General features: G+C 47.0%; 1 protein-coding gene across 13 annotated transcripts in view; it reads left to right on the plus strand.

Annotated features, from left to right (window-relative positions):
- The window catches only part of PHLDB1 (pleckstrin homology like domain family B member 1), a 157,218-nt gene that overhangs the window by 14,635 nt on the left and 119,913 nt on the right, over positions 1-22,670 (plus strand). For 4 of the 13 annotated variants that reach the window (XM_066606137.1, XM_066606138.1, XM_066606141.1 and 1 more), the window contains exon 1: positions 21,571-21,728. In XM_066606137.1, coding sequence (XP_066462234.1) covers positions 21,645-21,728 — 84 coding nt within the window. In that variant the 5' untranslated portion in view covers positions 21,571-21,644. Of the gene's footprint in view, positions 1-13,264; positions 13,420-21,570; positions 21,729-22,670 lie in introns of those variants that run through there. The other 9 variants (XM_066606140.1, XM_066606139.1, XM_066606150.1 and 6 more) reach the window with 4 other exon arrangements.

A 22,670-nucleotide genomic window follows, 5' to 3' on the forward strand; every position in this document is an offset into this window, starting at 1 on the left:
GAGTTAAAGGGGTTGTCCCGCGCCGAAACGGGTTTTTTTTTTTTTTTTAACCCCCCCCCCCCCCCCCGTTTGGCGCGAGACAACCCCGATGCAGGGGTTAAAAAAACAACCCGCACAGCGCTTACCTGAATCCCGGCGGTCCGGCGTCTTCATACTTACCTGCTGAAGATGGCCGCCGGGATCCTCTGTCTCCGTGGACCGCAGGGCTTCTGTGCGGTCCATTGCCGATTCCAGCCTCCTGATTGGCTGGAATCGGCACGTGACGGGGCGGAGCTACACGGAGCCGGCATTCTACACGAGCGGCCCCATAGAAGACTGCAGAAGACCCGGACTGCGCAAGCGCGGCTAATTTGGCCATCGGAGGGCGAAAATTAGTCGGCTCCATGGGAACGAAGACGCTAGCAACGGAGCAGGTAAGTATAAAACTTTTTATAACTTCTGTATGGCTCATAATTAATGCACAATGTACATTACAAAGTGCATTATTATGGCCATACAGAAGTGTATAGACCCACTTGCTGCCGCGGGACAACCCCTTTAATAGATGCAATTTCCTCCACTAAATGCAACGTCTGATCGGGAGGGGGGGGGGGTGTTTGGATAACAGGATGAAAATGAGTCCAAATGGGACCTTGCAGAGATTCCTTCCGTCTGTATTCATTTTCCTTAGACTACACAAGCTGCCATCGATGTCCTGACATTGAAGGCTCGCTCTGCTGACACAGACACTTCAGCAGCCAGGGCAGCAGACACATGGCCCGCACATTGCAACCGAGACGGGAACAAAGGAAAGTAAGAAAAAAAAACAGGACTTAAAGATGAAAACAAAGTGCCGACGCTGCGAGGAACAGTCTGTGCGGATAGCGGACTTCTGCCGGCTGTCCGTGGCGTCCAAAATCTGAAATTAGTTTTAGCATCTGCAGATCTGAACCCGGCTGGTTTGGTAGAGAATGAAATATCTCCATACAAGATGAGAGATGAGCGGTACTATTCAGGGGTAGCTCCTCTATACACGTACTGGTCTGTCTGCTCTGAACAGTATTAACGGGAACATTTGCGTTTGCAACCGTTAAGTATGTGCCGGCTGATTGGAGGGGTGAGGTCAGGTGGTTCGGAGGAACGTGGTTATGCGGCATGTGCGCCTTCTACAAAGGGCGGTGCAGCGTTGGAGGGAGGACAGTGTGGACACAGTCCAGAGTGTACCGCTAGATGAGGCCTTGTGCAGCGCCCTACGGGCCGAAGAACAGGGCAGTCGCTGTAGGAAGACATTGCATACTATAAGCACTACTAAAGGCTGGGAAGCAAGAAGGACCAATCCAGTTTAAGAAGCCACATTCTAGTAGGCCGGGACTTATCCCTCCAGTCGCCTGAAGTTCAAACATTCCAAACGTTCGTCAAAACAAAGTTTTATCGATCCGCAGTCTAGATGTCTCATGGTGGAGCTTCTTGTACGACCCTGGTGCCTGCCGCCTGGAATCCTGCCATCCCGGTTAGCCCCCCATGCCACCCTGTTCTTCACTGCCATCATATGGGAACTACTGGCAGGGTACGAATGGCCTCTTTATTAAAGACTCCCACTATAGATCCCTATGATGCTCGGAGTTTGAGTCAGGACACCCATGATCCGGGCAGAGCACCCATCCATATTACGGACACAAAGACACAGCTGAGATATGATGACCTGTCACCGACTTTAGTAGTTTTCACCTCCTTTTTTCCCTTATTAAAACCAGATTCTGAAAGGTGTTTTATTTCCTGATTGTAGATTTCTTGATTCTATTGTTTGTATAAGACTTATGGGGGCGGCCATCTTACCTGAACTTCTGTAAACAACATCCGTTTAGTGGGGGCGACTCTCTGTCACCTTATAGATCGGCCCTCTCCACATGGAATTCTTAGGAGTTTCCTCCAGCAGCGAAGTTCGAAGCATCAATCCTCCCTCCATCCGTATTCTTCAGTGTCCTCCTTCCGTCCGTAAGTTGTGATTGGGGAGATGATTGTGTTGACGATCCGGTATTTCTTTGCAATGCTTATGTCTTTGTTTTTCCAGATGGTATTCGTACTTAACATTGGGCTGCGACCTAGAGCAATTTGTGGTTTGATTTTGGGTCCTGATTCTCCATTGTCATCAATTTTAAATTTGAGGAAGATGAAGTCTTGAGCTGCTTCGTTACCGGCTGTTGCCATGATTCTAGTTTTCTTGATATTGAAGTATAGGTCGGCTTCTTCACTTCCTTCTTTAAGTTTTAGTTTCACTTGTTCAAGATCTTCCAGACTTTCTGCCAGTAAGGTGGTATCATCTGCAGATCTGTGGTTGTTGATGCTTCTTCCACCGATCTTGACTCCGTTGTTTAGATCTTATTGCCTCAAGATCGCCTCTGTATACAGGTTGAACAATGCAGGAAATAAGATGCAATCTTGGCGAACGCCTTTCCCGATTCTGAACCATTCCGTGATGCTGTTGGAAGTCATAATCAGAGCCTCTTGGTTCACATATGACAACTGTATGAGTTGGCCCCAAATTGTCCCAGGATTCCCATTTGTCTTAGGCATGGCCACAGCTTATTGTGTTCAATGCAATCGGCTTGCAGTTCCATCTCAGGTAGATATACAAATGATGAGAGTTGTGGAGTTATCAGATTAACGGTCTTGTCACGGGAGACCCTAAAAGTGTTTCCACCCTTGGCCTATAAGAGGCTCTCGGAGGCTCCTTGTGTGTAGTGACCTCTTCTTCCGCTTGTGTAGAGCTTGTTGGCCACTAGACGCCTCTACGATGCAGAAAAAAGATTTCACCCCGTTACCAGAGGGGGGCGCATTATTGGGATGTGAGAGGCTGGATGGTCATATCGATGAATTGTCCCCCACTGGGCCAGACTGACGAGACTGTTAGGAGGTGTTAGGACCAGTGGATGGGGTCCCACACAAGGGGACCGGGCTCAGGATGCCCCCTTTTTACCACCAGTAGAGAGGAGCATCTGACCAGACTGTTAGGGAGTGTTGGGACCAGTGAATGAGGGCACACAAGGTGACCGGGCTCAGGACACCTCCTACAGACCACCAGTAGAGAGGAGCGTCTGACCAGACTGTTAGGGGGTGTTGGGACCACTGGATGGGGGCACACAAGGTGACCGGGCCTAGGACGCCCCCTACAGACCACCAGTAGAGAGGAGCGTCTGACCAGACTGTTGGGGGGTGTTGGGACCAGTGGATGAGGGCACACAAGGTGACCGGGCTCAGGATGCTCCCTACAGACCAGCAGTAGAGAGGAGCGTCTGACCAGACTGTTAGCAGGTGTTGGGACCAGTGGATGGGGGCACACAAGGTGACCGGGCTCAGGATGCCCCCTACAGACCACCAGTAGAGAGGAGCGTCTGACTAGACTGTTAGTAGATGTTTGGAGCAGTGGACGAGGGCACACAAGGGGACCGGGCTCAGGACGGCCCCTACAGACCACCAGTAGAGAGGAGCGTCTGACCAGACTGTTAGGGGGTGTTGGGACCAGTGGACGGGGGCACACAAGGTTACTGGGCTCAGGATGCCCCCTACAGACCACCAGTAGAGAGGAGCGTCTGACCAGACTGTTAGGAGGTTTTGGGACCAGTGGATGGGGGCACACAAGGTGACCGGGCTCAGGGCGCCCCCTACAGACCACCAGTAGAGAGTAGAGTTTGATCGTACAACAAACATGAGCAGCTTTAACTGTTTCATTGTCCGTCATCCAGAGACAGGTGGCGCCATCATATTTCTGAAGCACAATTCTAATTGCCAAAGGCAGAAATCCCCGTCGGTAATATCCCCTAAAATATAATCTAAATACTTTATTATTCAAATAGACAAAGACAACATCGAATAATACTTAAAATAAAGTGGCAAATGGGGGTAGAAATGAAATGTGACCAACAATCATCAGTTAGTATCGTGTGTGAGGCCTGGATGGTCAACTTCCAAAAGCCAATGTGGAGATAAGTCAGCACCACCAAAACCTGATACTTACTGATCTCTACATGGGGTTTTGGCCACCCAGGTCTATGTTATAGTGTGTATAGATGCACAATTACACACATGATGCTAACTAATGACTGCTGGTCACATTTCATTGCCGCCCCCATTTGCCCTTTAATTTAAAATATTCTTCAATGTTGTCTTTTTAAATAATAAAGTATTTGGATGATCTTTTAGGAGATGCTACCTGTGGGGATTGTTTGGCTACTAGAATTGTGTTTGTATGACCCGGAGGATTCGTAGGGCAATTTCATAATATATTATCGCATTTCTGAAAGCATTCTTCCTCTGCAGCATTTTTTCAGCTGCCTAAAACCTGTCGGCTGCTCTCATGCAGCCCACCCTTTAGGCTGGGTTCACATAGGGCGGATTTGCCACGGGAATTCCGTCCGGAATTTCCACGCGGCAAATCCGCCTGCGGCCGCTAATCTCGGGATTAGCCAGCCATGTGGACGAGATTTCTCAGAAACCTTGTCCACACAGGACGGCCAATCCGCTGCGGTGAATCAGGCAGAAACCGCAGCCGCGGCTTTGCCGAATACAGCATGTCTATTTATTTTTCATTTCCGCTGCGGCCGCTCTCTCCTCTATGGGAGCGCCTGCCGCAGCGGAAGAGCGAGCGGCCGGGCCGCTTCAAAGCCGCCGCAGGTTTTTCCACGGCGGTTCTCCCGGCGGAAATCTCGTGGTTTTTGCTGCGGCCAAACCGCAAGATCTCCGGCGGGAATCTGCCCCGTGTGACCCCAGCCTTACAGTGTTGAGCGTGGAGTTTCCAAGGTCGCACTGAATGCTGTATAAAGCTCCCATTTATTTCAATGGGACCTCACAGACGTGCGTTAGAAACGCCGCGATTGTCTGCTCTACTTGTGTGTGTTGTAGCACTTTTTAACGCAACTCATCACCCAACACAATGATGGGGTTTGTTAAAAACCGCTGTCCAACACACTCAAAAACACTGCTTATACAGAACTATATATATATGTATGTTACCTTTCATTGTAACCCTGCCAGTGATGATAATGGGATGACAGAACAGACAGTGTTGGACTATCATTAGGCTCTGTGGTCAGGGTGAGAACTGCAGGATTTCAGGATTTCTTTACAACATGGATTGTGACATTGAAAGTTAAACAGTGGAAGAAGTCTTGAAGACCCGGGGCTTCCCCTCCTCTGGGGTCCGGAGGAGCAGTCAGTCTGCAGAGTCAGTTGCGGGTGACTCTCTTTAGCTGCAGGATGTGGCTGTTTATTCCTCTGAGCGACGGCTTGTATATATAATTTACCAGGCCGCTGGGCATAAATAATGGAATATATCATTCTTACAAACGCTGCCTTGTTACACTGTTGAAGTTTTGCAATCCGTGATCCTGTTTTCCTGCAGGACGGCCGACATGTTTGTTGTTTCTGCTGACGGCAGGAAAGAATAAACTAACTAAGTTAGATCAAAGAACAAAACCTAAAGATCTCCCACAACCATCTCTGCCGGGTTATGTGTGTGCTGCGCCCCAGGGGTGAAGGCGAGCCCCTCCGAACGGAATATGTACAAGAACTTCCTCCAAGGGCGTATACAGGTGGAGCAGGAGGACGGCGCCCCCAAACCGCAGTGTTATCACGGCAGCCGGTAGGAACCGAATCACAGATTCATCCTTCACAAAACACCTAATCTGTTATTGCTTCATCAAAAGAGACCGTTTCGGTTAATTCCGCCACAATAGTGACGCTGTATTTGCCTCATTGCACGGACCAGAAGTAATCTGTTATTGGGGCGGTTGCAGTAATATGATGATCGGCAATCAACAAGAGAGGATCTCTGATCAAGTAGAAGAACATGGCACCGATCTGGTTTATCCTGTGATCGGGGCTCAAATCTCACATCAATTCGATCTCCGATTTTGGCGGACCAAAATCAATGGCGGACTCAGCTGATAGGCGTTTCCTGGATGATGAAATTACCCCCATGTTTGCTGCTTGTAGCGGACATGTTTCTACTATCGCTATGAATGCTGGGAAGATCACCTGACCACAGTCACCAGCCACCCTGTGTGATACATTTCTTCTAGGTTCAGCTTTTGATCAAGTGAACTTAGTTTTACAAATCTTGAAAAAAAATTAAGGCCCCCAGCTGCCATGACACCCGCACGGCTCCCTGCGATCTCATCACGGGGGGCCGTACAGGACCCAGGAACACAGTTGACAGCGGCATTTAAAGTGTTAACAGCTCCGATCAGCCGTGCGGCTGATCGGAGCTGTTGACGCCGGGTGTCGGCTGTAAGAAACAGCCGGTGCCTGCGTTGTATGGAGGGAGATCGCCCCATGAACGCTCTTCATGCATACCCCATAAATGTATGCCCTGCAGTGTTGAGGGCTTAAAGGAAGTTCAGCAGACGATCGCAGTTTAACTGAACCCGGATCAACAGCGTGGTTGGTGCAAGCGGCCCTCAATGCTTCTTTTAAGGCAGGGCTGTCCAACCTTCTGGCATCTCTGGGCAGGATTGGAAGAAGAGTTGTCTTTGGCCGCACATTGAATACACAAACACTAACGAAAGGCGATAAGCAAAAATAAAAGTCTGTGCAGAATTTTCATGATATCCACCACCACAGATAAGAAAAAAAGTCCTTACGTAATATTCCTAATCTACAGTCCTCCGAACAACCCCTATCGTCCTGCGCTGTGCCCCCAAATAACCCCGGGCCACCAGGCCATTTGGACTCCAGGCTGGAGTCAGCATCTGCGTCTGCATGCAAGCCCGGACACAGAAACCTGTCGGGTCACATACGGCCCGCGGGCCAAGAGTTTGACTCCCCTGTTCGAAGCTTTTGTAAAAGAGTATTAGTGTTTCCTTCCCTTTTCCCTCTCCATTTCGGGGCCCCAGACATGTGGAAGCTGAACAAAGCTTATGATGGATTAATAAAGGGGATGTTGACCTCTACACTGTGGATGGCCTGTCCTCAGGTTAGGTTATCAATAGTTGATCGGTGGAGGACCACCTCCTGGGACCCCAGGCAATCAACATATTGCCAGTCCCAACTTGGTATTGCTGAAAAAATTCCCATAAACTTCAATGGAAAGTTTGTCTGCAATACCAAGTCAGGCCACTATGCAGAGTATGGAGCTGTGTGTTCCCTGCAACACATGGGCTCTGCACCCTGACAGAGTGGCCCTGCGAACAGCTGATTGGCCAGGGACCCAGCCAGTGAACCCCTGCTGATCAATTATTGATGACTTATCCTGAGAACAGGTCGTCAATAGTTCAGATATGGAGAATCCCTCTAAATTGTTAAAAATGGAAAGTCTGTATTAATTTCAGAGAAAAACCTTACTTCATCTATTTCCAGTATATCTGCACCCCCTGTATAGAAAAATGTGACCTTCGGAGTAAGCTACCTTTTGCCTAAATATTTTAGGAGGAAGAAGGTCGTAATCTCTGTAAATATTTCACCAAATGCCACCCAGGGTGAAACCAGTGGGCAGGATAAGGAAAGAATTCACACATAAAGCACAAATCTTCCCACGCTGCATCGGCTTAAAGGGGTCCTCCAGTTGTAAACTATCAATGGCCTGTTCTCAGGATAGGTTAATAATAGTAGATTGGTGGAGGTCCGTCTTTTGGGACCCCCACTGTTTACTGGGCTGGTGTGTTTGTGCACTGAGCTGATTTCAGCAAAAAAACAGACAGCTCCATTCTTTCTACAGTGGCCAGGCTTAGTATTGCAGGACAAGTTCTTATTGAAATTAATGGGAATACCAAGCCTGGCCACAGTAGAGAGAACGGAGCTGTCTGCTTCCTGCAAAAACCAACTAAATACACATGCGTATCGGCCTGGAGAGCAGCTGATTGGCAGGGGTCCCTGCCCCTGGACCCTTCACTGATCTACTATTGATAACCTATCCTGAGGACGGGCCATTGATATTTTACAACTGGACGACCCCTTTAACGCTTTATTACATCCTGGCTGGGTTGTACAATAGGGCTTACACTTACGTCCTGTAGATGGCATGGGCTCAGATGTTGAGTCGAAAAACAATTACTAAAACTTCTACAATACGTTATATAAACCCAAAAATGTTACCAATAAAAACTACGGCTCGGCAGACAACAGACAAGTTCATACGGCCGCGGGGGTGGGAAAATAAAAACGGCAAGGCTTTGAATGTAGAGATGAAATTCCCCCACTTCATTAGATACACCCACCTAGGAGCGCATCCTCTGGCCAGCAGTTCCAAGTGGCGACCATCCACACGTATAAGAGGACCCAGCGTGCGCCAAGTAAACCTTCTCTACATAGCCCCCCACCACAGCTGACCGCAAGTGGTAATCGATTCATGCTGCTTGCGCCAAATTCTGACCTCCCATCAGCAACGGAAATCTGGACCCATCTGACCAGGAGATGTTTCTCTGCTGCTCATTGATACACGTTTTGTGCTGTTTTGCCCGCTGGCGTCTCGTCTTTCTGTTTCTCTCACTTTTTGCACTAAGGAGAATTGGTTGTTCCATTTTTAATAATGGCAACATATTCAATGCCCATTGCCGGGGGCGGGTTACTTTACCACGGTCCAGTCTAAACGTTTTAAATAATCTGTAGTTTACTCATAGGTATGATAACAGAATTGAGCTTATTACATAGATACGGAACCAGAACCAAGCTCATTACATAGATACAGTACCAGAACCAAGCTTACTATATAGATACAATAATACAACAAAACGTACTACACAGATAAAGTACCAGAACCTAACTTACTACTAGTAGCAACTTACTACATAGATAAAATAACCAAGCTTACTACATACCGGTAGATACATTACCAGAACTAAGCTTACTATACATATACAATACTAGAACTGAGCTTACTACAAAGATATAATAACAGAACCAAGGTTACTGCATAGATAAGACACCAGAACCAAGCTTACTACATATATACGGTATACAAAACAAGCTTATTATACAGATACAATAATAGAACTGAGCTTACTTCATAGATACGATAACAGAACAAAGCTTACTGAGTAGATATAGTACAAGAACAAAGCTTAGTGCATAGATACGGTACCAGAACTAAGCTTACTATACATATACAATACTAGAACTGAGCTTACTACAAAGATATAATAACAGAACCAAGGTTACTGCATAGATAAGACACCAGAACCAAGCTTACTACATATATACGGTATACAAAACAAGCTTATTATACAGATACAATAATAGAACTGAGCTTACTTCATAGATACGATAACAGAACAAAGCTTACTGAGTAGATATAGTACAAGAACAAAGCTTAGTGCATAGATACGGTACCAGAACTAAGCTTACTATACATATACAATACTAGAACTGAGCTTACTACAAAGATATAATAACAGAACCAAGGTTACTGCATAGATAAGACACCAGAACCAAGCTTACTACATATATACGGTATACGAACCAAGCTTATTATACAGATACAATAATAGAACTGAGCTTACTTCATAGATACGATAACAGAACAAAGCTTACTGAGTAGATATAGTACAAGAACAAAGCTTAGTGCATAGATACGGTACCAGAACCAAGCTTACAGCATACATACAGCACGACGGTAACTGAGGTGCTGTATGTCCAAACTGCCCATTTGATAATCAGATATATAATGGGTGGAGCACTTGTACAGCCCGGCTTCTTCTCTAGTGCCCTGCCGACCAGTGCAGACTGGAAACAGTGCAAAATAGACAAACCCTCAGTGTAAAGCCTCATAGGAATGTCTGAAGTGGTGAGGACCGCCGCGCGTCTCTTCTGTTCACAATTACAATATTTATCTCTGAGATGATTAAATTCTGCTAATTACAAACATTTTAATCAGAATCAGTGGATTTAATAGCAGGTGATGTGATGCCATCTGTCTGCCGGCTCCATCTCTGCCCTCAGGGCTGGTATTTTCAGCATTCTTCTCAGTCCTCACTCCGCACCGGACGCACTTTGTTATCTGTTCTCTCGCAAATTCCAGACATTTTTTAAGATTTTGTGATTTACTGAGCAAAAATATCCAGGCCTAAAAGGCGGGGGAGGGGGGAGGGGGAGGGGGGCGGAGACGTCTCAGGTATGAGGAGCGAGAAAACCAGAAGCAACCGGACTAAGAAAAGTGTAACAATGTAGAGAAGTGAAGAAGTAGCACTTAAATCATTACCCGATGTAATGCACCATGTGGACAAAAGTATTGGACTCACGTAAAAGGGGATGAAATTGGTTTTTATTCACATTTTCAGCCCGTTTTTGGGCCGCCGGCGAGAATGACAGGTTTTTGTCATGTTAAAAAAAATAACGAAGATGAATCCTTTCAGATTCCTTTCCGCCTCCATGAGGCTCGTTAGACAAGTCAATTAACAGACGAACTGAAAGATAAAAAAACTGAAATAATGTGGTTGCATAAGTGTTCACACCCTCTTATATTTGGGGGTGCGGTTGTGTTCAGCATTAGCCAATCACATGTCACCTCCTGATAACTAGTAGTCCGCACTCCGCTGCCCGTATTTACAGGGATTCTGGGTCCCCCATATAAAGTTCGGCTCTTCTAGGATTTTCTGACATTTTCTTAGTTGGTCGGTAAAGATCTTACAAAACATCAAAGGAGTCTGATTATTGGAAGATGTCAGTTAGGAAAAGGGGGCCAAGACATCTCCAAGATATTACATGTACCATGGGGCACAGGGGACACCGTCAGCAGGAAGGGGATTACATTTGGCACAACAGTGACCTCACCAAGAACTGGGCGTCCCTCAAAAATTAATAAAAAAAGCCCAGAAGAAAATTGGTCTGGGAGGCCGACAGCAACATTAAAGGAGCTGCAGGAGTTTCTGGCAAGCCCTGGTTGGGTAGTCATGTGACAAACATCTCCCGTATTCTTCATATGTCTGGGCTGTGGGGGAGACGGGCAAGATGGAAGACTTTATTAACAAAGAAGAGAGTGTTGCAGGTGTGCTATATAACCTGTGCAGGGAGGGGAGGAGGTGAGTTGTGATATCACCTACTGTGAACGGTGGACCCTGTGTTATCTATATATAGGTGTCTCCTCTCAGTGTAATCCTGCCTGTGATGATAATGAGTTGACGGCTGAGAAATTTTATCTACAGAGCAAGAAGTATCAGACTGTTATTAGGCTTAGGTGTCAGTGTGCAGGGAGGGGAGGAGGTGAGCTGTGACTATTGTGAATGGTGGGTCCTGTGTTATCTATATATAGGTGTCTCCTCTCTTTGTAATCCTGTCTGTGCAGGGAGGGGAGGAGGTGAGCTGTGACATCACCTATTGTGAATGGTGGCTCCTGTGTTATCTATATATAAGTGTCTCTTCTCTTTGTAATCCTGTCTGTGATGATAATGAGATGACAGCAGAGACGTTTTATCTACCAACAGGAAGTGTCAGACTATTATTAGGTCTAGTGGTCAGTGTGCAGGGAGGGGAGGAGGTGAGCTGTGACTATTGTGAATGGTGGATCCTGTGTTATCTATATATAGGTGCCACCTCTCAGTGTAATCCTGCCTGTGATGATAATGAGATGACCGCTGAGACGTTTTCTCTACAGAACAGGAAGTGTCAGATTATTATTAGGTTTAGACCCTTTTCAAATGGCCGATTTGTGTGTTACAAGACGCACAAATCTCACACAAATATGAACCCCGTTCTTTGAGGGGTCACACAATCGATGTTGAGCAATTTTCTTAAAAATCGTGGCATGTCCTATTTTTGGGTGTTCTCTCGAACGCCTCGCCCATTGTTTTCAATGGGGCCAGAAAAACACAACACACAGCACACAAGTGGGATGCAAGGGTTCCCATAGAAAACAAGGAGGATGGCATCTGTCGGGGCATCACACACGAGCATTACAGCGGACCGAGGGATTCTGGGAGGTGTTTTTTGTGGCCCAACTATCTATGGCTGGATTTAATCATTTATTTTACCTTTTGGGTCAAAGATTTATTGAGATATGTATAAACGTACAGCGGTGCCTCGGGTTAAGGCTCTTAACCCAAAACACTCAGAAGTCAAATCAATTTTCCCCATTATATGAATGGAAAAGCCATGAATCCGTTCCAAATCGCAAGCTCTCCCATTGACTTCAGTGGGTATGCCGCTGTCCCACTGAATGCAATGGTCTGCCAGCAAGCCCTGCAGTGATTTTAGGGGAAGGGCTTTAAATATAAGCCCTTCCCTGAAAATCATCCCTAGCTATAGTAAAAAATGTAAAAAAAATATACTCACCTGTCCACCGCTGCCGGGGCTTGTTCTCCCTGCACTGCTCTGAAGCTTTTCAGCAGGCAGGGATTGAAAATCCCCGCCTGCTGAAAGGGCTGCGTCCGATTAACTGAGCGCTCAGCCAATAACAGGCAGTGCTGAGGCCTTCATTGAATGACAGCTGAGCGCTGCCTGTGATTGGTCACAGTGCTCAGCCAATTAAAGACAGCGCTCTGCCATTCATTGAATTCAATGAATGGCAGAGCGCTGTCTGTGATCTACCTATTGTAACTCCTGAGGAAGCGAGGGGCAAAACACGTGTCGGGCTGCAGGTGTTCAGCGGGCTCTATACACTCTGTTACTGTTTTGTATATGATAAGTTGCAGTTATTAGTATGCTTGATGTGTCATTGTATATACCTATGTGTCATATGCCTATACAGCATACATATACTTCCATGAATCTGATATGTGAATGCCTTCCTTCCGCCCGTCTGCTGCACATTGGAGACTCATCTCTGTTGTACTGGAATATTGTTTTAATTGTAATTAATAAATATAGTAAAGTTGTTTTACGTAAGCTTTGCGTGCTGACCCAATTTTTTTATATTAATGATAGTCTCGCCGCAGAGAATCGCAGCATGCCGCGATCTTAATCACGCGAGCAGAAAATCATGTGGTGTAGGCTGTGCTTTCCATAGTTATCCTAGCGTGTCATGCGAGCTCCGCGTGCGATTTATTCTAAAGGGTCGGATATTGATTGGCAGGAATGCTGCCATCCAATAGGTGGCGCTGAAGAGGTATTGTTCCATCTTCCTTGCATACACTTATGCCCAGGGACTGAATGACACAGCTGCAGTTCCATGTTTTCACCCATAGAGGGCAACTTGATCACTATAAAAACTTAGCAGGGTGCATAAACTCATTCCACACACACATATAGTCTTATACATATATATATACCTGGATACATTATGCATCCTGCTATGTTTGTGTGCGCTCAGATCACCGCGAAGCCCCGACTGATATAGCAATTATTTTACGGTTTTCTGCAGGTCGGGGGTCGAGCCATGAGGACTACACCAGCACTATGTTTTCCAAGGAACGTATGAGGATATTGGCATTCCTACTTTTTCTCGCAGACCTTCGTCACCATCATACAGACACTGCGACTATATAATCTGGATCACCATTAAACTTGGCTGCGCAGGTGAGTGCAATCACATTATTTTCTATGCTGGTTAGATGTAATGCAATGATATCAAGTATTCACTGTTCTATTTTCTCCAAATCGCCAACAGAAGTGAATTCTGCCACGTGTGAATGTAGCTTAAAGGGTTCGTCCAGTTGTAAACTAGTTGTGGCTTATCTTTAGGATAGGTCATCATTAGTAGATTGGCAGGGACTCCCACCTATCAGCTCTTCTCTGGGCCCATGTGCTCGTGTACTGAGCTGAATTCTGCCGGAAGTAGACAGCTCCGTTCCTACGGCAGTGGCCAGGCTTGGTATTGCAGATCAAGTTCACATTGAAGTAAATGCAGAAATTGTCTCAGTGCTATGTATTGTTCTTCAGATATTGCTTGTTAGCTCATCTTTATTAGGATATGTGACTGTAGTTCATCTATAGTGTCCAGAGGAGTCTGAGGGCGAGCACCCACTGGCGATTTTTTTTCCTTTGCGTTTTGCGTTTTTTCTTAAGAGCAATTAGTATTGAATGTGTTCCTGTCCACTGGCGTTTTTTTTTTTGGTCCGTTGCAATTTTTAACATAGGAACTGTCAGTTGCATATGTGTCCTTATTTTTCTCTTAATGCACCCATGAATGTCACTGGAAATTAACGGAAAAGGCGCGAAAATGCCGCGAAAATGCCGCAAAAAACGCAGCGGAAAACGCGGCAAAAAGGCGCGGAAAACACTGCGTTTTTCACGCACGAAAAACGCAGTCGCCAGTGGGTGCTCGCCCTTATGTAGACACTGTTGCTACCTCCTCTGCAGCCCAAAGTGATCATGAGGTAGTGGGTGTGTCACCCTGAAGCAATGATAATGCAGGATATGTCTCCCTGAACCAATGATGGGACAGGGGGCGTGTCTCAGGCTACCTCAGACTCATCTGGACACTGTAGATAAACTATAGTCACAGATCGCAGCTCTGTCCTAATAAAGATGAGTTAAAACCAGCCACAGAGCAAGATCTGGGGAACATAAATAGCAGGTAGTCATCCTCCGTATATACTAACTTATATATTCATTTGGAGCTCCTGATTGAAAGGCCAATAAGGAGTCTCGTTAGTAATCAGAATCTATAACGACTGTTTATTTTGCTTTTCTTTTTATCTCACTTATCAACAACATTATAATAACTTTATAAATTCCCGTATTTTTCGCTTTATAAGATGGACCTCCGTTTTAGAGGAGGAACATAGAAAAAATATTTTGAACTCCCCAGACCAGGCAGTGAGGTATTACAGAAGGAATAAAGAGTAGTAGTACCGCTGCGGAATGAAGTACATACCACTAGGTCAACCTGCCACTCAGGATCCAGGGACAGCTGAGTGTAAATGTATGGTCATCTTATTATTGGTCACCCAGCTTTCCAGCAGCCCTGAATGCCATGTCTGACTAGTTGTAGTGATGTATGTGGTATAAATGCTTGCATAAGTCTGCAGTTGGCATTCAGGGTGCTGGGTAACAATGTAATGGTATTAGTGTAATATGTCGACTCCAGACATGTGGCGTGGCCGGGCTCTGCTCGAAAGAACCCCCTGGTCACGCCCGCAGCTCCCCATTGGCTGGGGCTCCCCGCACACATCAGTCAATGGGAAAACTTTGTTCCTGATGGTGGAGACATCAAGAGACGAGCGGCAGCACATGCCTCATCCAACGGGCATGGCAGAGGAAGAGTGGTGGCAGCAGATGACCAGCACTGGTGCCGCACACATCGGGAGGGCAGCGTCAGCAGAGCTGCCAGTGGAGACACCGGGTAGCCAGCGGCAGCACACAATGAAGAGCCCCGGGAGCAGCAGATGACCAGCGCTGACCCCGGACACAGCGGCAGCACATGGTCACCTAGCGCAGCCCAGATGACGAGCGGCCGCACCGGAGACACAGGGAAAGCAGCGGCAGGACACGGCTCACACGCCTCACCTACTACAGGACGGATAACGAGCGCCAGCACCAGAGACACAGGGAGGCCAGCGGCAACATATGGCTCACGTAACACTGAGCAGATGATGGGGGTGATAATGCTTCTACCTATAGGTCCTATGTGCAGCACAGTATGCCGGGATCTGTGTAATATGTCGCTACCCAATGTGAAGCTGTGGGAGGGATCTGTGCATTACCTGTCAGTAAGCTCAGCCAACCCATGTCTCCACCCATACATCCGGTGGAGACATATTACACTAATACCCAATGTAATGATGATTCCAGTAGTTGTCACCCAAATTTTTAGGAACCATGCAGGGCACCTCTGATGATGGTGAGGTATACATTTCAGCACAACTAGGCACCAATCAGCTGAACCTAGAGGCGGCTCTCCTCCCCCTCCCTGCTATGTAGCCAGCAGCTGTGTGATAAGGAGTGGAGGAGAGCAGTCTGTACCTACAGCTGATGGATGGGAGATCAGCAGTTCCCTCCAGTTTAGTAATCAGCAGTTACTACAAGCGGCTGCTGTGAAGTCGACCTGCAATCCTTATCACACAGCAGGGAAGAAGAGCCGCCGTGCAGCTGATTACTAAGCACTGCTGCTGCTCCCCTGCTAATCAGCTGTCACCAAGGGAGGAGAGCCGCCTGTACTATCTGTGCGGTTCTGGCCGGCAGCTGTGTGAGGACGTGCGATCCTTCTCATACAGCTGTCGGCTGGGTCCAAATTTCAGGACATTAGCTTTATAGGACGCACTGACTTCCCTCCCACTCCCCACTTTAGTACAACATCACAGTCCAATGCTCCTATTGATTTCAATGGAGCCTCACAGAACCGCACTCGTACGCAGCGTTTTTAACGGCCCGATTTTCGAGCGCTGTGCGTTTTTTTTAATGCACCTGATCACCCATTCACAATGATGGGTAGAAAACGCTGTGAACTGCATTAAAAAATGGCACTTAAAATTTCTTTAAAATACCGTGATTTTGAGCTTTTTGAATGCATGTGTGAGAGCGGCCTTAGTGAGATGATGATTGCGGCAAAGCTTTCTCTACAGATCAGGAAGGATCGGCCGATTATGTTATTAGTCTTTGTCATCTGTGTGAAAAATGCAGGATTTTAGGATGTCTCTTTAAATGTAGATTATTACCAAACATTCTCAAAAATATGTTTAACAGAAAAACGTGACTTATATTTTTTTCCTGAGGACACATTCCCTTTACGAGGATGGAAACGGGTATTGAGAGATCCCGCTGCCTGCGCTCCGTTGTCCCCCTCCCCCTCCTCCCCTTTGATACTTTCTCCACATTTCTGCTTTATTATGGAAACAATATAATCATTGCTACATCTATTGTTTCTAATACAATGGTGGCTCCGCCCCCTCGTATTCTCTCTTTAGAAGCAAATGTTACTAATATTAGTATTATGACCACAAACATCCTTTTTGTTGTGCTTACTATAGAGCAGCTAATTAACACTTTCACCGCCAGACATCTAGGAAGCCCGTCAGTGGTTATTAACTCCGTCATGGCCTTTCCCTGATACAAGTGGCGACCAGTAGGTTTCTGATAGCGTCCTGCATCCTGTAAAAACAGGAAGTTTGCATGTAAATAGGACTCCCTAGAAAGTGCAGCCTGGAAGGGGAGGGTGCAGCTTTGGCCAGGGTCATCGGGACGGTCCATAATGGTAGCCGTGACCCAAATTGGCTGTTCTTAAGCAGCTCATTAGGTGTAGTAAGTACCAACAGAGTTCTCCTCTTAGACAGTGCTGGTGGAAAGTCCCAATCAGTTATTTCCAGACCTTCCACTGAGGTGCACCAATGAGGTCATGCTAGTTGGGGAGACAGGGGACCCCCATTCAAGCAATCATGAGGTTTTCTTGGGGTACAATCCCAACCAATCAAATGCATATCACCTGCATGGCTAATGGTGCGAGTGAAATGAAAATCCAACACAGAGATTTGCTCTAGACTACGGGTCGTAATTTGGAGAATTCTTCCTGTACTTAAAAACTGCTAAGGACTCATTGACTTCTATGGATGAGTGTTGTAGGCAGGCTCTGTGACTGCACAGAGAGGGGGAGGAGGTGAACTGTGATCATCACCTATAAACTTCTAGGGGAGAGAGTTGTGGGCAAGCTCTGGGCAGAGAGATGGAGGAGCCGAGCTGTGATCATTGTTTAAAAATGTCTATGGACAAGTGTTGTGGCCATGCCCTTAGATCTGGGCAGAGAGGGGTAAGAGATGAGCTGTCACCTTCACCTATAGATTTCCATGAGAGTGTAGTGGGCATGCTGTGTGACTTGGGCAGAGAGGGGGAAGAGGTGAACTGTGATAATTACCTATAGACATGTATGGATGAGTATTGTGTGCATGCTCTGTGACTTGGGCAGAGAAAAGGAAGGAGGTGAGCTGTGATCATCACTTATAGACTTCTATGGATGAGTGCTGTGGTATGCTCTGTAACCTGTACAGAGAGGGGGAGGAGGTAAGCTGAAACATCCCCAATTGTAAATGATGGATCCTGTGTTATCTATATATAGGTGTCTCCTCTCAGTGTAATCCTGCCTGTGATGATAATGAGATGATAGCTGAGAAGTTGTATCTACTGAACAGGAAGCCTCAGACTATTATTAGGCTTTGTGGTCAGTGTGCAGGGAAGGGAGGAGGTGAGCTGTGACATCACCTATTGTAAGTGGTGGACCCTTTGTTATTTATATATAGGTGTCTCCTCATAGTGTAATCCTGTCTGTACACGGAGGGGAGCTGTGACTATTGTGAATGGTGGGTCCTGTGTTATCTATATATAGGTGTCACCTCTCAGTGTAATCCTGTCTGTACAGGGAGGGGAGGAGGTGAGCTGTGACTATTGTGAATGGTGGGTCCTGTGTTATCTAGATATAGGTGTCACCTCTCAGTGTAATCCTGTCTGTACAGGGAGGGGAGGAGGGGAGCTGTGACTATTGTGAATGATGGGTCCTGTGTTATCCATATATAGGTGTCTCCTCTCAGTGTAATCATGTCTGTACAGGGAGGGGAGGAGGTGAGCTGTGACTATTGTGAATGGTGGATCCTGTGTTATCTATATAGGTGTCACCTCTCAGTGTAATCCTGCCTGTGATGATAATGAGATGACAGCTTAGATGTTTTCTCTACAGAACATGAGGTGTTAGATTATTATTCGGCCTAGTGGTCGGCGTGAGAACTGCAGGAATTTCAGGATTTTTTTCTATAGATAATGGCAAAAAAAGAAATCTCATAGTGTGACTTACACCATGGGGTAATTTTGTGACAGGTTCCCTTTAAATACAAGTAAGAAATTGAAAAGGTGAGAGTTTGCAATTGAATAAATGCTGGTAAGCCGGCTGCGAGATACATCAGATAGTCCGCAGTATATTAAACCGGAAATGAAAGCTAAAGCACAATAGAAGTAACGACATGATGGCGGTCCGCAGGGGGATGAGGCGCCGCAGCTTCTTCCCTTTATCTCACATTTCCTCCAGATCGAAATCCCATTAAAGATTTTATCATCACCTGAAAGTCTCTTTTGCTGCTGACAAAGATTTTTCTTTAAATTCTTAACTTCTTTCACTAAAGCGGTGTAAGAAATAAAAGTATGCCCCCTCCCAGCCGGTTATGGGGGGAACGCTCCCCTTTCGCAAGTGCGCACGGGACTTTGGGGAGTGGCGGCTCGCTACCTCCGACCGGAAGAAGGGCGTAGTTGGCGGGCTGCTGTGTAGCTGGAGTGAACTGCTCCCCCTAGGGGACACAGGTGGAGTTTCTGTCCGACGGGCTGTTTGAGGCTGCCCCTGCTGACACACATTGTAGAGGGGACATCCGTGGCCGCCCCTGAAGGGTCCCGTTTTGTGGCGTTGGTTGGTGTTACAGCCGGAGGACAACCTAAACCGGTGCAAGAAGTGAGAGGCTGCTTGCTGGATAATATGAACTGTTGGGCGGCTGCACTGAGACCCCGATAACCACCGTCCTGGGGGGGCTTGTGAGCTAATTCTAAACACTCAGGTTGGAAATGACATTGCTCCATTTATTGTGGCCGGAACAAGGCACTCGTTACTTTACATATATTTTAGCCGGATCGGACGAGCTGAACTGTTTGATAAAAGTTTTGAACGTCATACAATGTCCGACTGCACAAACCTTCTTTGGTGGTCCCGCTGGACCCCGCTTTCAAGGGTGTTTTATAATGAGACTAAACAACATCCCGTATCTGACCTGAAGTGGCCTGAGAGCCGAATATGCCTGCTGCCTGAACGTGGGAAGAAGGTACCAAGACTCCCACCCGTAATCTTAGCCAGGTGACCCTGGAGCCCCACCATGTCAGTGAATGTGGATTCTGCCCCAGCCAGGGCTTCAGGGAACCCCACACCTTCCCCCGGGCCCCCCCCCATCCTCACAGGCACAAAACAAATGTAGGTACAAACAACGAGGACTTTAGCGGCAGATGGGCCACCGCTGAGAAGATACGGATACCTACAAAATCCCATAAAGATATAAATAATGTGCAGAAAGCATAACCAAATTGATTTAAGAGAAGAGTATAGAGAAAGGAACGAGGCGTATAAGGGCGCCCACCGCGCTCCTCAGTGCCCTCCTCATGAGTCCCAGTGGATCAAAAGGACCTCCTAATGGAACACCCTTGGGGGAAGGACTGCTTGGTACCTGGAAAATACATTCTGGCACTACTTGGGGAGAGGCGAGAACACAATAATAGAGTTAAACAATATGAGGTCCCTAGAGTCGTCACCAGTCTATGGCGTTGGGCAGAGACATGGCGTAGAATGGATGCATTAATCAGGATAGTCAATACCAAGAAGGTCTTCAAGATGGGCAGGAGTACGCAGCAGTGGTTGGGAATGGGAGCAGGAGTCAAAACATCAATAACACAGCAAAGACAATTCCGGAACCTCAACTAGTAACATAGAGGGGGACAGATGCCCTACTTCTCTCTGTGAGCCCATCATGCCCAAAGTTATGTGCCCTAACTCTCCCCTACCCAGTGATATTTGACAGTCAATCACACAGGACCAAGAAGCAAAGCCCTCCAATCCTGAGACCAATCCTGAGAATTTGCATGAGCTCTATATACACTGACTGCACCTTTATTAGAGCCAGCGGTTCCTTTATTAGTGCCCCGGCCCTCTCACAATTGGCGCTTCCCTGTATCGAAATTCTCCCCTGACCACGGACAGCGGCATAAAATCATGTGACAAGTGTTTCGTGGATCCGTTTTAGTTTGAATTCACATTAGATGAGACAATCAAGCGATCTGAACGTCTTCCAACAAGGTCTAGACTAGCCGGGGTCTCACCGCCAACCGCAGGGGGGTTTTCCCACATAATGGTGTGAAGAGTATACCAAGCATGGCATGAATGAGAAAAAACATCCAGCAAAAGGGGATCCTGTGGAAGGAAGCAGCTCGTCTCTGAAAGGGGTCAGAGGAGGATGTCAGGAATCGTTCTGACCAACAGGCTGCACAGTCAGAAGCTGCTGAACACAACATTGGAGCTCCAACTAATGTGTTGGAGCTTCAACTCACAGCTCGCGTTCCTCCGCACGGATGGACTATAAGGGAAGACGACCAGTTCCAGCACCATTGTGTCTAAGAGGAACAGAGAGGTGAGACTCCAGCGGGCAAAAGAACGCAAAACTTGTATCACTGTGCAGCGGAAAAACCTCTCCTGGTCAGATGGATCCAGATTTCTGTTACTGATGAGAGGTCAGAATTTGGTGCAAGCAGCATGAATCGCTGACCCCTTCCTGTCAGCTGGTCAGAACATGTCAGCACCGCCATCTAATCTGTGGCAACTGCAAGAAGCTTCCTGTCCGCAGGGGCCGATATTCCTGCAGAACGATGTCATCACCTCGTGGAATCTATGCCACAACGAATTGCTGCGGTTCTGAAGGCCAAAGTAGTCCAACGGGCTACTAGATGGGGACTAATAAAGGGGCCGCTCGGTGTATACCATACCTGTATCTAGAGAAGGTCTATGGTCACCCTATAAGGTCTGCTCCATATATACACGTTTGCTATATACCGCTCTACTTCTTTTCCATTACTTCATAAACTATCGCTTGCTCTCTTCTCCTTCCTCTACTCCCGGTTTCCTGAACATACAATGGATCTCTCCTCCCTCTCTTCCTCTATCCATATCCTGTACAAGCCACGGGGAGAGGCCTGCGGCCACTCATTGCGGTCCGGTGAGATGTATTCATACCCCGGGCTACGGCCATAGGTATGGTGAGTGGCCCACTGTCCCTATATACCCCACGGGGGGAGATATGGAAAGGTGCTGCGCCTCACTGATACAGCTATACCGTAGAGTCGTCCCCTCCTGCTGGCATCCGGAGGACCACGGACAAAAGGTGAGCAAAGGACCATGGACAGCTAATAACTGTTATTTAGTGGAGCTCTGTGTGCATTACCAACTACATGGAGGCACTCAGATCAAGGACCGCTGCTTCTTTAAGATGTGTTACAGGTATATATATGGGGGAGTGAGACCTTTTGCACTCCTCACGATCCAGGCTCTGTGGGCGACGGCACCTTCTACTCTCTGTAGCGACTGAGCTGGACTGAATGCTGATAGTTATTGTGTTGATGAGGTTTTAGGAGGCAGATAAACATACAGTACATGGGAATTAGTGCTATGGGATACAATGAAACCCTATACTTTGACCCACTTAGCGGGAAGGTCTTCTGCTTCCTCCAATAGAAGGCTTGACTTGGTGATACTAATTGCAGCCTGGCTTCCGATTACTCTGTAATTAGCTGTTAATTACAGGATAAAACTGGGAAAGAGAATAAAAATCTGATTACATAAGTTTCTATGTGACATATTGTTCCTTTTAGCTCTTCGGTTCTTCCATTTCCTTCCTACTCGGTATCATTACTTGTTCTCACCAGCCAGTTACAGAGGTTGTTGTGGACTAAAACATTCATAGCTTATCCTTAGGATAGACCACCAATGTGGGAGTCCGACCCCCGAGACCCACTGCAGTCATCAGAATGAAGGGTCCATGGGACAATGGCGCCTTTAATGGTAATCCCAGCGCTGCAGCTTGTCCATTCCTGTTGTAGGTGCCCATTGAAGTGACAGGCTGCCGGGCCTGGATAACATTGATATATGAAAGTAGTTTCTTGCTTTAAGGCCGTATTACGTGGCCTGACAGTCAATCACATGGGTCCAAAAAGCAAAGCCCTCCAATCCTGACAATCGGGCACTAATGTAAGTATCAATACTCGTTTGTCTGCAAAGCTGCATCCGATCAGCCGAAGAATGAGCCACTGGTCAGTCATCGTCCGGT

This window comes from Eleutherodactylus coqui, chromosome 6 (genome assembly GCF_035609145.1).
Source record: "Eleutherodactylus coqui strain aEleCoq1 chromosome 6, aEleCoq1.hap1, whole genome shotgun sequence".
Classification (NCBI taxonomy): domain Eukaryota; kingdom Metazoa; phylum Chordata; class Amphibia; order Anura; family Eleutherodactylidae; genus Eleutherodactylus; species Eleutherodactylus coqui.